This window comes from Cyanistes caeruleus, chromosome 6 (assembly GCF_971803275.1).
Source record: "Cyanistes caeruleus chromosome 6, bCyaCae1.hap1.1, whole genome shotgun sequence".
Lineage (NCBI taxonomy): Eukaryota > Metazoa > Chordata > Aves > Passeriformes > Paridae > Cyanistes > Cyanistes caeruleus.
Genome location: NC_141706.1, coordinates 2,761,797 through 2,780,277, shown reverse-complemented (window position 1 = coordinate 2,780,277; position 18,481 = coordinate 2,761,797). Strand labels below are relative to the sequence as shown.

Sequence of the window (18,481 nt, the reverse complement as noted above, 5' to 3'; positions counted from 1 at the left end):
TTTTGATATTATTTTGGAGATTGACTCAGCCTTAAAGTATCCAGATGGGTACAGTTGTACAAATATCTGTGGAATTAGCTCACTGAGGTCTGGTCTGCAATATTTTTAATTGACTTACATGTTCTGTGGGAAAAAAAGAATCATAAAAAGCCTTTGCTGTAGCATTCCATTCCTCACTAGGCTCTCCCTGGGGCTCTCGGTGGATACCAGAGGTATTCAAAGTGTTGGCAGCTCTGTTCAAACTGCTAGAACCTGATTGACAAAAAGGAAATGGTAACAACTGCAGTTTAGTCTCCAGGCACTAATTGTGAGTAACTAAACTGGTTTACCTCTGATCTTAAAAAATCAAATATTTTTGTTTTAAATCTCTGGATCTTTGTTGTAGGCTTTTGCCCTTCATTTTTTTCTTTCACATGCTTCATTTATTTTTTTCTCTAAATATGAGGTACTACTTTATCCCTACTTTGATTAAAAATGTTTCTTCTTATTTTCACATATTAATTCACACATGACAGAAAAGAGATTTATAGAAAGCATATGTATTCTAAATATTCTAACTGAATATATTTTTCAAACACTATTACTTTAAACTCACCTTCTGATAACGCTAATAAAATGCATAGTTAATGCCTTTATCACAAGATATTGCTGGGTGACTTGTAATAAAAGAAGACATGAATACAAAGCTTTTCAGACAATCAAAAACCATTTTAAATAAGGAGTCTTTGTGTTAATGGCTACATCTGATGTTTCAGGTGGTCAGGCAATAGCCATCTATCAAAAGTAGGAAAGGCAGGTGAGTAAATTAATCTTTTTAATTAATACTTCTAGCCAAGTATAAGCTCCACTCCTGCAGCAGCTTCATGCAGCACCAGTAGATTGTGTTGAAACCAGTATCAAATTCCTTGCAAGATGAAAATACAAGCATGCTTTCACAATTCCTCACAATGCAAACAGGAGTTGTTTTGTCATTACAGTAAAATCTTGTTTTGCTATGAAAATGCGTGTTACCTCATGGTTATGTAACAGTTACTCCAGAATACTGACATTTTCTTCTGGGAGGAAGAGGAAAATGGTTGTGTGTTTGTTTTCTTTTTTAAGCACCTGCCAGGAGGATCTTGCCCATCCCCAGTTCATTCCATCATTTACTGATGTGGAGTGTCTGCTCTCTGGGAACCAGAGTATAAATAGTAAATTGCATTGTGGTGAGGCAGGAGAAGGAATTCCCTCAGACAGATTTACTAAACTCTTCCACCAGTTCTCTTCACCTCTAGGTCTTCTATACAGCTAAATGGTTTGTGCTCCAGTCAGTAAAAAAAAATAATTTAAAATGTAGGTCTGGTGTCCACATGGGTTCCACTGCAGGTTTGCCATTTGGGAAGAGATCTGCAAACAAAACAACACAAACCCCAAGCACAACAAGCACTGGGAGCTGCAGGGCTGTGTACCACCGTGACTTGGAGGAGGAGGAACTCACAGGGAAGAAATTCAGACAGCACTCTCTGTTCTTACAGAAATGATACATGCAGAACATCATGTAACTAGGCGTTCATTTTACTGAAACACACTAAAATTCACATTATTAAAAGAAATAATGTGCCATCTGAGCTCAGGATTCTGCTACCTTGCTACCACTACTACTGTTTTAAGGACAAAGACATTTCTGAAACTGAACTTCAAAAAATGTGCACCTGAACACAAAGATCCATGGGCAGGAGAACAAGGACAGAAACAAAACTGCCTGTAGAGCTAAATTCATAACAACAGAACAATGTAAAGAAACCAGACTGCTGGCTTTGTGTCTGCCACTGGCTGCAAAACAAAGGATGGGAGTTCACTCTGCTCTTGGTATGTTCAAGAGGCCAAAGGTGAAAACACTGCACCAACAAAAACCCAATAGACACAAACACCCTGTCCTGTGGATCCTGCTCTTTGGAAAACATCCGGGGCTCCAGTTTTGGGGGAATCTACCAGCTCATTTTACTGCAAAACAAATCTAAAATACAATTTTTCCACATTTCAGTAATGATTTAGAAACCCATAGAATAAAGTTCATATTTACTATTTTGCATGTGCAAAATATTGCTCAACAAGTAATAACTTAGTGTCAATAGTAGATTAAAAGGCTCCATGTTTTCCAGAGCCTGACAGAATATAAAGTCCTTTTACACACTCAACACATTCAGATGGTTTTAAGTGTCCATCTAAATTAGAAATGTACAATAAAATAAAATTTCTTTAAGCCCCATTCAAATTATGTCAGTATTCTGGCAAATGGTTCCAAATCTACCCTTATTTTGGTGCAAAATGAGAACACTGCATAATTTGCAAAAGCTCCTCAGTGCTTTTCAGATCCATGCAGAGCCCTGACAGAATATGCTCTACATTAGGGTTAGAAAAGCCTATCAAAATTCAGTTTGTAATTGCACTGCTATTAATTCACAAAGGGAAATATGAGAAAAAAAATATTTAATCAACTAATTCATAAGCTAACAAAAGCTGTTTAGTTACATTTATAATATACAGAACAATCCAATCTTTTTGCAAGATAACTAAAATGTCAGGTTTATGTTTTTCTACACAAAGCTTAGATATAGAAATTTCACATTCACATTCATGATAATTTTTCTCTGCACTACATGGTTCAGAACATTAATGCTTATATTTTCTTACCTTGTCCTGTTCCTTCACTGTGCACATTCTCACTGAGATTTTGACTCTGTGTGTTTGAAACAATGTTTGTGTTTTCCACTAAGCATGGTGGTTTGTCTTTCAAAAGGGAAGGCTCCTTGGAAGCTGAAGTCCATGTAGCTTGACCTCTCATTTGATTTATTCTTAAACAAGAACTGAGAGCTAAAAAATTCAAGTATAGTGGAGTTTTCTCAGCTTTTTTATCTGAGGTTGAAAGATCAAAGGATGACCTTACACTTGTGTTTACTAAATTTCCAGATGTTCTCATGGGTAAAGAGCTTGATTCTTTCAGGTCACCCTCAGCAAACTTCATTCCTGGAACTGTACTATTCAGAGAGTCCTTTTTCTCTTTTAACAATGTGTTATTTGTTGAAGTATTCATCTCCAGGGAATGTCTAGTTTCGATGGAGTGTACCTGAGTACCATTGTTAACGTTTTTACATGGAAGTATTTTATCTGTACTTACCCTATCTATTAGGGGGGTTTCAGGAGCAATTTTGAGACCATCAGCCTTTACTGGAGATTTGGTTTCAGCATTTGAAGTCCATGTATTTGCAGCATTCTCTGTTTGTTTAGCACTGCCTTGTTCAGGTTGCTTGCTGGGCATGTCATCTGCATTTATTCCTCTCTCAGTTTTTGGGGGGCATAAATTAAAAGTACCTAAGAGAGACTTAGTATCTCTGCATTCTTTTGCAGCAGCATCATCACCACTTGCATTATCACAACAAACAGCTGGTGGATGTTGAGCATCAGCTGCCAGAACACCAGTGCTGTTCATGTTTCTGGCATTATCATCATTTCTGCCTTCAGCATCTATGTGTGTCTGTTCCAGAGGAAGTTTATCTCCATGTAAACCACTCAGATTTAAGGTTTTTTCTGTTTTGTGTAATCCACTGCCTACAGAATTGTCACTATTCAGCAAGTTACATTTTTGGTATTCTGTTTGAGAATTACCTTTAGTATAAGGCAGAACTCCAAAACTTAACTCCTGCAGAGCACTCTTCTCAGGGCAAAGAACAGCTTCAGACTCGGGGTTGGGTGCTTCAGGTGGAAGGACAGGTTTGCTGCGCTGTCTGGTGTCTGAGTTTGCATCTGCCTTGGCACAAGCTGATTCATCTGCAGTATTGCATTGTTCTTCCTTGCCAGTCTCCTGACTTCTGCTTTTCCTGGCAGCACCTACAGCCTCAGCACTGGCTGAAAAGTCCTTCCTTGTTTGTGTGTGGTGTGCTGCCAAGGGCTCAGTGCTGTCCCGTGGCTTTTGATCTAAATTTGCTTTGTTTTCATCTGGTGACGTCCTGTGTGTTGTTCCTGCACCTTCTGCCTCTCTGCATCCAGTGACATGCATTTCTGAGGTGTGTCCTTGGGTAATTAAATCAGCATCTGTGCAGAGGGTGTTCCTGGGAGGAGCCTCCCTTTGCTTTACTTCACAAGGGCTAGCAACATTAATTTCATCCTTAAAACTGTCTTCAAGAACTTGTGAATCTGTAGAGTGAGTGTATTCTCTAGTTAGTGACTGATAACCCAGAGGTTATGGAATGCTTTATTTTTACAGTTTAGAATTTCCAGAGAGATGGACTCAGCATATCTTATATTATCTGATATCTTATATTACACACACAAGCCTGTCAAAAAGTTACTGAAGGTTAGTACTGCACTATGGTAACTTGCAAAATATTTATAAACTCAGAGAGCAGAGAATATATTAATGTTCTGTAGATTTTAGATATGACCATTTAATTCAGGATTTAAGCCCTCTCTTGTCATATACTATATCTGAAAACATTTATCCTTTCTTAACAATACTACTTATCTCTATTATCCATGGAAGGTTATTACTTTGTTCCATCTTTAATTCCTCAATGCTTGAAGACTGGTCCTTTGTGTTTTTTACTTCAGTTTCTTCTTTATCTCCACAATTACCGTATTTTCTTATTATAGACTGCATAAACTCATTTTCTTTCTGAATAGCCTGTATTTCACTGTCTTTTGAGTGTCCTTGACCATTCTAGCATAAGAAGGAACAAAATATTTTAGGCATTTTATTAATTTGCTGTAGTCATTGATTAGGTAAAAAGTTCAGTACTGAGATTTAAAATTATTTTACAATTCTGATAGAAAACAAAGACCTGAAGTATAAGAAATAAATGTAAACAGAGAAAAAGAAAAAAGCAGACTAATGACCTAGAGGAGTAGGAAAGAAATCAGGTCCTGCTATATTACAGTCCACAAAGTTATACATTTGACAGAATTCCTCAGTGGAAGGAGTTTGTATTGTACATGTGGTGACTGGATCACTCCCTCTCTCTGCTGGCCCACTCACTGACCTCTAATTCCATGTAGAAAAATACTGCATGATTCCTGTTTACACCCAAACACATACACACATAAACAACACATGCACATATAAACAACATTTTTTTCCTAGCAAACTGCCCAGGACTTTTGAACTTCATTTCACAAGCAAATAAGGCTTCTAAATTTGCAATCCCTGCCATTCACTTCCTCATTCCCTCCCAAATAGCTTTTTAACATGAATTTGAATCAAATTCAACAAGAATAGAAGCCTGAAAGATTTATCTACTTAAAGTCTAAATCACTGGTCTGTATTTGTGTTCAGTTTTGAAAGCTGCAGTCAAGTGTGGAAACTAGGGCCTGAATAGTGAAGATAATAAAATCCCACCAAAATGAAAGGAAAAGGAGATGCATCCTTTATCATCATCAACTGTTTGGCAGCTGAAGACAGGAGCACGTGCTGGCTCTTGCCCTAAAGATAGGATATTAAAGTAGGCAGATGTGGGAGGGAGTTTAATCCATAAAAGATGTGGGAAAAAGCTGAAGATACTTGGGTGACTGGAGGTGTTGCAGAAGGAAGGCTGGGATGTGGGAGGGAGGTACAAGAGCTGTGCTTGGGCACTGGGGGTGTGGGGAGGACAGAGAATGTTGCAGGGTGGAGGGAGGCACGGAGACAGCACTGCTGAGGAAAGGGGCTGTTGCAGTGCTGGCAGAGCAGGGGATGTAGAACACAAATCTGCCAGAAACACTTTCCTACAGGTCACAGAAACATCCTGATGCTCCCAGCTTTGCTGATCTGGGGGAGGGAGGAGTCATGGTAAATAGAGGAGGGTCCTAACATCATTTTTCTCTGCCAAATATTCCACCCTCCACTTGAAGTTTCAGTTGAAATTTCTCGCTCTTTTCCTCATGTATTATCATTATTTTCCCTGTCACTCTGATTTGGGAATTGTATATAGTTGCACCTTTTTCTTTTCTAGGTTTTGAATTAATTTTGCTTCTTTGCTCTATATAGCCCTGGCATCACATTTTCAAGCTTTTTGAATACAAATAGTAGAAATTTCCTTTTTCTTTCATGGAAGCTGTAATTATATTACAATCTTTTGTTTCTAGGAGCTCTTTCTTCAGACAGAAACACCAAACACCTCTCTATAACCATGGACATTACCCCTTTGTGCAGTTCTAAGACAGCCACTGCAGTAAAACTTACCACATCTGTTGGCATGGGCTGAGCTGGTGACTGCATCTGAAACAAACAGGACAAAGTGTTCATAGAAAGGCAAAAAGGTTTCATGATTCCTTTCCAGATTTTGAGATGGGCTGAAGAAACCTACTTTTCAATAAATTCAAATGGCTGTTCAGCTCTTAAAAATAGGTCCAAGATGGATAAACTAAAATACCTAAAAAACAATACTTTTAAACTTGGATTTTAGTTTTCTGCCTGTGATTTAGTAAGAAACACATATATCCCTAAATATTCTTTCCCTCAACAGACTATTTCATAATATGAAATTCAAATATGAAATTCAAAACCTTCTGAAAAGAAGATCTCCCGGTACCTAGACCCACAGAAGGATTACAGCAAGCCATTGCTGGGTGTAACTCTATTCTAATACTACACAGCTGAATTACAAATGATATCAAACTAAATATGAAGCATTGTAAGGTTAAATTAAATTGCAATCCAAGTCTGTAGTGAGGTCTGACATTTTACCTTTCTTTTAAAAATGTCTTTTGTTTAATTACTGTTCCAGAGGTGATCAGTGTGAAGTTTAAGTACACTCTGAATTTCATGCCTCACAAATAACCACATGGACTTCAGATTGCACTAGGTGTAAAAATTAGTATAAGCATATTTCCTTAGAACACTTGGAACCACAGTTAAGTTCTAAATCCAAGCCAACACCTTTCCCTTTAATGTGTCACTAGATGCTGACTCATTAATGATACAAGGTGAAATCCCACAAATCAGAATAACCAATATGATCAGCTTCAGTTTCTTGGCAGTGTTCCACTCAGTCCAACCTGCCTAGCTTTTGGAAATGTAATGATTGTACAACACAAAGTGGTGTGGCAATTTGCCATAGGATAATGTAAGATGTATATTTGGAAGACACCTGACTTCTTCTGCATTTATGAGCATATCCTATAAGCTTTTGTGCTTCCAAACCCACGGGGTTATCTTAGTAAGCAGCAGTATTGTTTATCATGAATGCCTGATCACTTTGATTCTGCATCCAAAACAAAATCAATATTCCATTTCCATTCAAGGAAACAGTGATTTTTAAAAGATACACAATTTGCATTACTCCTTGTAGAGTTCAGCTTTGGCACAGTAAGTAATAATTTCAAGTCTAATTTCCCTTGCATTTTTAAGCCCATACCACAGCCATGTATATGTGTATGTTTGAGTGTGAGCTATAAACATCCATATGTGTGTGCATTGTGAAGAAAATTTCAAGTTCTTCCAAATCCTAAAATATTTTTACTCTGTCATTTTATTGACAATTCATGGACTAACTATAAAATAGTTACCTCTCTTTACAGTCCTAGTGTCTTCCTACTTTCTTAACACTAAAAACCAGATTGTACACATGAAAGATGAGTTTTCTGTTCTTTGAAGGCTAGATCATTACTTGTTTGGAAAAGTTAATGGGAAATTGGTATAACCAATACTCAACAGAACACACTCAATGCACAGAGAAGGTTTTTTATGGCTTCTGACTCTGCCTAATTTTTTCAATCTTACAGAAGCCTGGAATACAAATTTGCAATCCAGTTTGATCACACAGAGCTGCAGGACTACATGTTCTTCCTTTTGCTCCAAAACCATCTTTGTGTGCTTAACCACTTGCTGACTTCCCACATGTGCCCTGCACCTAGAGCTGAACATGGATTTGGTTCACCCAACAATCCAAGCTCAATTGTAGCTCAGCCTGTGCTCCATAAAAGTCTTTTACCTCCTGCATTCAACACCTGATGAGCTTGCTGTGCCTATCATGACTCTTAAAGATGCTATGTGAGATAAAGTTTGGTGTTTCTTAAACTAAAACTGAAAAGCTTAGGTAAGATGTGTATTGATAAAAACAACCTCCTGATCTGTCCCATGTTACAGATTTTAGAGAAGATGAAATTAGTTCCTCTGAGTAGAAGTGGACCTACTTCCACACCTCCAGGGAACTTATATACATATAATGGCAATTGGATCTGCCCCAGTATTTGAGAAATACCCTTGGAAAATATGTCTGTGAAATAGGATTTAATAAAGATAAGTTGTTTAAGTTAACAGCTGTCTGTTAGGTAAAAATTTATTTAGTAAGTACTTTCTCAGGTTTCAATGATATAAGCAATCCTCTTGATGAAAGGAAAACATTCTGTGGGTAAAATAAGTTTCAGTGATATTTAGGGTCATTGTGGCATAAATTTTTATGTTAAGCCATGTCAGAGGAGGATCACTGCTCATGACAGACAAGATTACAAAAACTGTTGTATCTTTAGTTCTCTGGCATTTTTACAAGACACACTGCAGCTAGTAAAGACACTTACCTGCAGATTTTCCACTTGCTCAGAACGCTGATTTCCTTGAGGAGGATGATAATCTTCAAGATGTCTGTGAAGTCCTTTAAGGGAATTCAGCTCATTTTTAATAGTGTGTATTTCTCTTCTCATGTTTTCCTCCTGAAATAATTGCAAGTACACAGAGCACACACATACTTCACTGCATGTTCAAATAGGTAAACCAGCATTTTTCAAAGGTATCAGCAGCTTAGGAAATGAAACTTCATCCTTTAAAGAAAGTATGCTAAGGAATTTCTTTGTACAAAGCAATTGAGCTCTTTCATTCAAACCAAAATTTTAACCATATTTCCATTACAGTTTATAGCTTTTATTAACTGATTTGGGATTTTTTTTTTTCAACATTTACTGCTAGTAGTGCTGCTCCAAAAATATGAGATTTGTATTTGTGGCTTTCTTCCTTTTTGGCTCAAAGATAAATGTACTATTCAACATTCATCCCTTACCTACACTGTCAAGACACCACGACAGCAAAAAGTTGGCTTAGCACTTTACTTCTGTAAATAGCGTCAGTAAATATGTAACAACTAAATTTTTGTATTTAGAATTAACTGAATGGTCCAAAGTACAACTTGTAAAAAGAAGCAAAGGGCAATTTTAAAGAAATACCTTCACTTAATTTACAAAGATTTCCAGACCAGTGTTAATTTAATCCTTGATGATTTACTTTAGGAGACAGAATTTCTAGTTAGCCATAGCAGAAACATGAAAAGGAGTAACAATTATCTTCTAGAGAATAGATGCAAACTTTCCTGAGAAAAAAGTAGGGCAAATTCCCCTATCTGTAGAGGAAATGGTATAAAATTTCCAAGGAATCAGGGAGATCCAATCTCAGGCAACTGAGAACAGTTCAGCTATTTTCTAGTCTCATGATTGCAGTCATCCTCATAGAGGCTGCACTCAAAGGAGTTAGACAACAGGATAACAAGAACAACTTCACATTATTTCCCCACAGCTTCCCTGGAAATCTATCTACCAAAATCAAAACCTTTCTGGCAGTAGGTGCCAAGCACATAGAAATAAAAAAGACAGACTATTAAACAAATGCTGCTTAGAGTCTGGTTTCCACACATTAAGCAGATCTTGTCTTATTGAAGTGCTATTAATCTTTCCTAAAACTAAACATGCATTTATTATTGCAGACAATTTTTAAGGCTACAATGTTTTGCTAATTGTTTTGGATTAAATAATTACTGAAGTATTCTTTAAAAGTAATAGAAAGAATGTCAAATATAGAAGACAAACTATTGTTTAGGTGTCCACAGAAGTGAATTCACTAGGGGGACATACCAGACACCCTCAGTCCACACTGAAGAATTCTTTTCAAATCAGAACTGCAGAAAGAGCAGTGACCTTTTAGAACACAGAAGTCTACCTAGATCTACCTTTAAAAAGTATTCATTTCTAGAAGTGTCTGTATTACTGGAGAAGAAATGAGTTGTTTTTATTACATTATTTCTGCAATATTTTCTTGGCTTTTAGGAATTACCTGAAATGCTTGACAACTATTCCAAAAAAACTTTTCATACTACAGCATATAATTTAATAAACCTACATCATTTTTCCAAGTTCTTAGTGCCTTATCGTGCTCATTCTGAAGATTAAGGAACTTTTCTTCATTTTCCTTTGCCTTCTCCCTTTGCAGCTCATTATCTCTTTCAAGGGCCTGCAATAAAATTAATTATCCAAAAAATAATCAATACTGCATTAATGAATTTTGATGTGTTTTATGTTGCTTGGACCTTTGCTTCTAACATGCTGCAAGTGCCATACAGATCAGTGATAATGTGCTATCTCAACAATAATTTTCATAAATTAACAGAAAGGTGCTTATAGTTTAGCTAACAGGAAACAGGGGGAGGTTATGAAAAAAGAAATGGCTATAAAAGGGCATAAAAACACTTGCCATTATTCAGTTTCACTGCATAAGTTTTAATGTGCTGAAAAAGTAATATAAAGTCCAGAGATGAGAGATATGAAATGTAGCATAATCCTGAGCCACTGTACTTAAAGATAAAACTACTGTATATTGACAGGAAAAAATATTTTTATAATCAGTTTTTCTGTCCTAAATTGTTTATTAACCTCTCTTATAAACTATACAGTCCTTGCATTCTAAAACATATCTGCTGCAACATGAAGTATATATCTGATTATGCTTTAATTTATTTTTATTAGGTCACTGAAATAGGAGTGCACTGAAATAACAGTAATATTAAGTTTTATACTACCATAACTGTACTTGCAAAGTTTTTGGGTTAACTCTTTCAGCTTTCCTGTGCTAAATTAAAGGAGTCTTGTGTAAATCAACTTCACACATGTATCAGGTACTCTTGGAATTTTTATCCTATCGTATTTTTATGGCAAACAATATGGAAGATAAGACTCACTGCATTCTATTACCTGCTGTATAGACGACAAAAGTGTATTTGATAATGTAAGCATAACTTGAATGCATGAAGCTGAATGACCAGCTAGATATTTATGATTCTGCTGAGCTTCTTTGAAAGCCCACTTGAAAAATATTATGGAGGTAACACTCCAAAGCAATTCCTTTTTACTACATCTTTTAACCAAAAATGAGTCCACTTTTTGATTCACTTAGCACCGATTTTAAAATGCCTAAGTTAATTTAGCTCCACTGTTAATAAAATTATATTTTATAGGTACTAACACTAGGAAAATTCAAACCACCTTGCACTTTTGTAGACATGGGAAAAGTTGTGCATAACAATATAATGGATCTTCTTTGACAGATTATGTATTTCAAAAATGGGACAATTTAGCAATACATTGTCTGAATAATCCCACTCTGATGTAGCATCTTTCATCCACTTGTATAAAACAAGAATGTAAGACCTCCTCTCTTCAATGAACCTGCTCTTAACTCCAAGGATGCTTTCACTTGCATCTGAAATGCAAACTCCTCGGTGATGGATTATTATAGTTATTCACAGCATAGCTCTTAGGGCAAAAAATCAGAAGTAGCAGATGCATGGAACTGATCACATGTTAAATCCAGTTGTACAGGCAGGGGAATACCTGAATTCCTTGCATTCTCAAGCATTCTGTCATCTGCTAAAGAATATTTTTTTTTTTTTTTTTTAAAGTGACATACTCAGCTCCCCACCTGCTAAATTCCATTTGGTGTTTTAAAAAAATGCAAAATAAGAAGTTAACATTGTCTCATTCCTTGGAATATCATGGGATTTGTATCAAACTGAAAAAGAAGAAAGAAGGTCAATTTACATCAAGTTTAAGTAGTGAAGATTGAACCAAGGTCTTCTTGGTTATCCATGCCTTGCAAAACCCATTTCACCTGAAGGATTTATGCCTGAAGTTACCTTTGAGGACTGCACTGAAGCTTTGATGACCAGCAGTGGTTTGTGCTGTACTTAGAACAATAGAAAACAGTAATACATTTCCAATGCCTAATATAATCAGACCCAAATCAGAGCAGACTCTCATCAGAATTAGCATAATTGCAACCAGAAATCAACTTTTGGCCTGCATGGGCTGCAAAACAGAGACTTGTCCTCCATTCATACCTTAACAAGAAGAAAACAAGGCATACTTGTAGACATTTATGTGCAGGCTTCAAAGAGAAGATTCACAGATACCATTTACTGTTTGAGCTGGAACTTTAAGGCATACTATAAACTTTATCTGAGAGGGGAAACAATAGCTCAGAAATGCCATCAGAAAAAAGAACTTTAAAATAAAATACATTTGCTATTCAATAGTCCTGACACAAAGGACTAAAGGGTTCCTGTATTATGAAAGTCATTATCAGTAAGGTTATATATGAATTATCTCCAGCCTCTATCTTAATCTACAAAGCAATTCCAATTATCTTAAAAAATTTAAATTACCTTACCTTATTACTTTAACAAAACCCAGGATTGTATGAATAACAAGTAATCCAGCTGTTTCACTGGTCCCAATATACAAATAATAGAAGCTACAGAAAATCATGCTACTTTAGGCAATTCTACAGCCAAAGGGTTATTCAGTTAATCTTTGTGAAAATTGTTGCAGATGTTTTAATTCCTAGGGAGATTTTAGCCACTTTCTGATGGAGAGCATAGCTCACCTTCAACCTTATTTGTTTCATCAAAATACAGAAGTCCTATATTTATATTGTGGCAGAAGGCAAACTACTTAAACCTCTTAAGAGTAAAGTCTTAGGGGAAGTGAATAATTTCAAATTAGCATAGAAGCATTTATTTAGGAACAAAAGTATTCATCCACACTGGAAGCTCAATTTACAATTAACTGAACTCCTAGTTCAAAACCTTGCTTCAAAGAGTGCAATATTTGTCATGTTTGTACAAACAGTAGATAATAATTTTTTAATAGTCCAGTCAGTGGATGTACCTGAACTCTGCATGGCACCTCTGATGGGAATGGATATGACCTTAATCTTCAGTGCACTGACTGCTATTGAAATGTGGAATCTGAACTGTTCTGAACTGCCTTTACATGCTGCAAAAGTATCCTAGAGTGAATTTATGATGCTTGTATCCCCAGTCTTCTGTTCTGTTTACACTGGATATTAAATGCTACACCTTTAAGACTGGTTCTGGGAGCGAAGGTGGGGAGAGAAGCACGCACTTCTTCTGCTGTTTTCAGAAACTGCACTTGCTCTCCTGCATCCCCCGCACAGACAGGGAGAGAGCTTTCCTTTGCTTTTAGTTAGGGTTTTTTTTTTAGTTAGTTAGCTGAGGCCAGAAGTTTTTTGGAACTGTTCAGCTATTGTTTGGTCTGAGAACAGCAAGACTATTGTCTGGGTGCCCTCCAAGCTACACTGCAGCCAGGACAGCAGACCTGAGTTCTGGAGAGACTGAGAAAAATACACACCCACAAAAAGGACTCTGAACTAGAGAAAGACTTTCTGAATTTGCCATCTCTTCAGAACAATGAGAATGTTCATTGTTTAATATTATTCAGGTTTTCATGTTTGTGAGTGCTTTGCTTGTTAAATAAACAAGCAAATAAAGGTTTTTTCCACTTTTCTCAAAGGAAATTTATGTCTCCTGAACTGATGGGAGGAGAGGCCACTTAAATTTGCTTCTAAAGGGACCACTTCAAAAGTTTCCTCCCTTAATTTGCTCCAAACCAAGACAAAGAGGCACTAAGGAGTGCTGCAACTCCACACTCTCCAGCGTGACTACTTCCCACCTCTAGCATAAATCTGATGCCAGAAAACACAGCAAGGAAGGGCTAAAGATAATTCTCTTTCTTAGGCCTTCTGCTTTAATAAAAGTGAGGACAAGCTCCAGCTATGAATGAAGATCTGAAATTTGAAATGTTGCCCAGAAACATGTACCTGTATGAAAATTACAAAGAAGCAAAATTCATTAAATAATTTGATTTCAGTATTTGAAAGCAACCCTGTTCTGGTTTTGCCTTCTAGAAATGGCTGCTAAGAATGGCAACCATGATTTACTTTAGGGGGAGAAGAGGGAAAGCACAGCCTGCGCTTCGAGGCTCGTGCTGACAGTTAAGGAGCTGAGGGAGCAATGGAAGTGAGGTCAAAAGTTCTGAAAGGCACACAGATGTCTTTAACAGCCCTGGACTTAAAAAATACATAACAGATAGTAACAGCTTGTCTAATGGAGAAAAATCTGACCTGATAGTCTTCTTTCAGTGCATTTAATTCACTTTCCATCCTAACATTCGTTTGGGTTATTCGCTGAAGCAGCTCCTGCATGCACTGAAGAGAGCTGAGAATTTCCTTATTAATACAAAGAGAATAGAATATATTGAGCAAGATTTTGTTTCTGGAGTTTAAACATTAGATAATTTATCTCTTTTATATTAATTTTTCTTTTTAGTCTGTCAGTGTCTACAAAATCATGTCTGTAAAAAAAAGTACTCCAACCTCAATATTGGGGAAAATTTGTAGGGAGAATCAGAACACCCATTTTTTCTGACCCCTTACCTTGGAGAAGTTATCATTATTATAAGTCATTATAACATTCTTTGTCAGAGAATTTTCCTACCATTAAAATGAAATCCACCCAATCTTTATACATTCTTCAGTGCAAATCTGGATAAAATATATCAAATTTGATAAAATATATCAAATCCAATGCCACTGTGATTTCAATTCAGGACAAACAGAATAACAAGGTATTCAAAGCAATTCACAGGTGTGAAAAATATAGAAAATCCAAATAAAATTATTCCATTAATGGACCACCCTAACATAAAATTATTCTGTGTCTCCTGAATTAAATCCTAATAGATGTGAACTACCACCCATTAGCTTTGCATCATATGGTGATATAATAAATATAATATAAATAAAATAAAATATTTTACTGTCAGGGTGTGAACTTTTGTGGTACCTTCCTCAAGACTTATTATTCATGAAGAGGAAGCTGTAAAAAAAGAGCCACCCAAAGTGAGCTGATTTGAGTTGATGAAGGTGATGTGAGTGCTGCCATGAGGTGTGTTGAAGTCTGCTGGAAACTGAGCCATTTTTTATTGAACTCCACAAAACACATTTCCAAAGTTTCAAAGACTGAGTGAATGACCCAGACAAGGCAATCATCTCTCCCTCAAGACCATTTACAGCAGTTACTAGAAGACCTGAACAGAAAAAATCCCTGAGTTTCAGGCAGAAATGAATCTAAAATGTGCTCAGTTGCTTCCAAATACATTGAGAGATGAACATATTAAAACAAAGTACTTTGACATCTTGCAAAGTATTTTCAAATTATTCTAGTTTTAGCTCTACTGGACACACAAATACAGCAATCTAATAAAAATAAAATCAATTATTTTAGTGTACTCTCATTCCTTTTCATTCATGTATAAATAACATTTTTTCACTGAAGCTTAATTTATTTTTAGTTCAATTTTACATCCAGAAGACTGAACTGCAGAGCTGTGGAATGGCTTGGCCACTGTCATCTGACAGGTCAGTGGTAAAGTTGGCCACAACTTTTAAATCTAGGACAGTTTTCTCTCAAATAGACCAGACTGCTTCTCTATTACAACCTAGTACAAATCAGCTGTAATTTAGATGGTATTTCCAGCCTAAATCCAAGAACCACTGAAGCCAACATTTCAGTTAATTGAGAAGAATTATTGGTGTTCCACAACACAGAAATCCACATCTTATAACCCAAGCACTTGGAGGAAACATGAAGCTCATCTCTATATTAGAGCCCTCCCCAGACTATACCAAACCTACCAAACAAACCCTAGAAACTCAAACAGAACAAGAGAGAGACACAATCCAGAATCCTTCTCATTAGATATTCCCAGCATTCAGGGCTGGGAATGTAATGAGGCCTGTGTACATCTCTCATTTTTTGCCATGTGTTTGTTGGCAAGTATTTTTTAAAAGCAATTCAAAATGCAAATAGGCTTTTATAAATTGGAAGAGTGCTGCTGGAAAAGTGCTCTATGGGCATGCCAGCAAGATTTTGTCCCTCCCTGGCACCAAGAATGATAGACTTCTCTGACCTGTTCCCTTTTATGAATTGCAGAGTGAAAATTCCCCAACTGTTCAAGAAAAGGGAAAAAACCAACCACCCTTTTCATGCTTAATATTCTGCCAAGCAGTGCATTATGCTGTTATTAGGGGGAACAAATTTTTTTTTCCTGCTATGTTTGATACTTGACTCCATAGCCACAGAATGTTCTCTGGAACACACATGAGTTAGCAAGAGAAGACAGTCCTAATTCTGTTCAGGGATGTAAAGGTGTTGCTTAATAGTCCAGTTTAAGTTCTGTATGAATGGAACATCATTTTCTTTGTGTATCGTTGACACATTATTCCCATTTACCTGGTTTCAATATCAGCAATGTTAGAATAAACTGCTGGCAACCAGAAAGCAGAACAGCCAGCATGTTATGGCAGCCTCACTGCTTATTTGTACTGAACCCACAAGTAGGCAAGTGTTTCATGGGAATACCAAATTTCTCACATCTGAATTCAAAGACAAAATGTAAGATGTGGAATAAAGTATCAAACAATAGGCTTTGATCTGGTCGCACTTTTTATAAAAACTGAGCAGTAAGATAACACTTATGCCAGTATTAAAATATTTCTGAAGTGTAAATAAGTGAAATTAACTCGTTTTTGTAGCTTAGTATAATAAGAAACTTAAGTATGAAATATTGCACTTATTTTCTTAAGTGACTTTTAAATAGCCCTGTATTAACAACTCACCAGCTTTTCTTCTTTAATGTGAGTGTTTTCTTCTTGAACTTTTTTACTGACTTCTGCCTCCTTAAAATAAGGAAAGAGCATAAAAAAGAAAAGAGCACGAGGAACAGTAAAAGGCATTTAAAATTAATGTCTATTTTCTTTAACAATATTGTATTAATGTGATATAGTGAATCATCATGAGGCTATTTAACAAAATTGATTTTTTTTTTCTTACCCATTTTTTTTTTACTATGAAATTATACTGACATTCACAGCACATTTATTTCCCTAGAAAACATTACAGTGGAAATAGTTTAATTACATTGTATATGCAATATAGTAGAAAGGAATCACTAATCTGTATCCATCAGAGATCATTGCCAGGAGGTTTGCTGAGTGAAGAACAGAAAATGTTCACCAAAACTTTAATTTGTTTAAAATCCAAAATACCATTCTGATTTTCTGTTGCATTTCTTGAAACTGTTTTTCCTTCACTGCAAGATTGATGTTTTCTTCTCCCACCCTGCACTGAGAGGTGACCTTGGACCTTATCAAGTCTGTAGTTACTTTCTTCAGTTCCTTAACACAGGAAACACATATAAATAGTTCATCCAGTATAGGCATTGCAATTCAAAACAGAGACAAATCTTTTAAACTATCCTGGTCATGCCCTACTTTGAAATAATGTATGGAAACAACAGCATAAGTGAGAGGTACTGAAATGTGTTACTAAACTTCAAACTTGTCATATGTGGCTAAAAGTTTATTTTCACAGCTAAAATGTTATTGTGCCAATTTTACTCTGCTTGAAGTATTTAATAATTTTGTTCTTTTCTCTTCCAAGAGGTATATTAGAAGCAGACATTGAGTTGGTATTGGTAAAACATGCTTTACCATACATACAATAGGAATTCCTATTGTAACCACTGTGAACATTCATGGGAATGAGGAGGGCAAAAAGGGAGAACAGTGATTATCTGGTAAAAACAGGAACTGGCTATAAATTTGGAGGATCTTTGCTTTTCCTGAAACATTAATTACTTAATCTCAAGAGAATGCTAAATTAATTTTATATTAGAAGGTTCTACAACATGATGCCTTTGTTTTTATCCTCTTTTAAATATCCTGTTGCTTTTTTTTGAGGGGGGGGGGTGATTTTTTCTTTTTTTTTTTTGTATCTGTTTTGTAACCAGTTTATTCAGAGCTCCTAGCACAGCAAATAAACAGCAAACGCTTTGATCTCATTAAATTACAACTTATAGTTCCTGGAGCCATAAATATTGTGCCCTGCTCTCCCCCTCCCCTCCCATCCTGGTGCAAGGTAGTCTGTTTAATATCGCTCTCTCCTTGAGCGCTCTGACGTTTGCTCAGACAAATAGCAGAGGTTATGAATGCTGCTCACAGATAGCATCAAGAATTCTCCGTGATGCCATAGTGGTGAACCAAGCATTCAGAATGCTCACGGTTTTATCTAACAACTAAGTTTGGTCTGTTTAACTTTTCTTCACAAAACTGGAATTTTGGTTATCGCAGACAGAATTATCACAGGCCAGTGGTTTAACTGTTCTGGATAAAATCATAGAATTGTACAGAAGAAGAAAGAAAGATTATTTTGTAGCTGAAATTCACAAAGCTTTATGGAAAATACTAGGTATTTATAGAAAATTATAGGTAGTACTTTTAAATAAATCATTTTTTTGCTAAAGGCTTTATTTCTCACATATAGCCATAAATAAATCTAAAATGATTTAGTAA

General features: G+C 36.2%; 1 protein-coding gene across 10 annotated transcripts in view; it reads right to left on the bottom strand.

Moving 5' to 3' along the window:
• CCDC73 (coiled-coil domain containing 73) overlaps positions 1-18,481 on the bottom strand; it is a 71,988-nt gene that overhangs the window by 3,557 nt on the left and 49,950 nt on the right. For all 10 annotated transcript variants that reach the window (XM_023928471.2, XM_086893295.1, XM_086893296.1 and 7 more), the window contains 9 exons: positions 17,177-17,305; positions 16,748-16,807; positions 14,192-14,296; positions 10,115-10,225; positions 8,530-8,661; positions 6,194-6,229; positions 4,528-4,696; positions 2,674-4,173; positions 119-252 (listed from right to left, as the gene is read on the bottom strand). In XM_023928471.2, the coding sequence (XP_023784239.2) occupies positions 119-252; positions 2,674-4,173; positions 4,528-4,696; positions 6,194-6,229; positions 8,530-8,661; positions 10,115-10,225; positions 14,192-14,296; positions 16,748-16,807; positions 17,177-17,305 (2,376 nt within the window). The remainder of the gene's footprint in view (positions 1-118; positions 253-2,673; positions 4,174-4,527; positions 4,697-6,193; positions 6,230-8,529; positions 8,662-10,114; positions 10,226-14,191; positions 14,297-16,747; positions 16,808-17,176; positions 17,306-18,481) is intronic.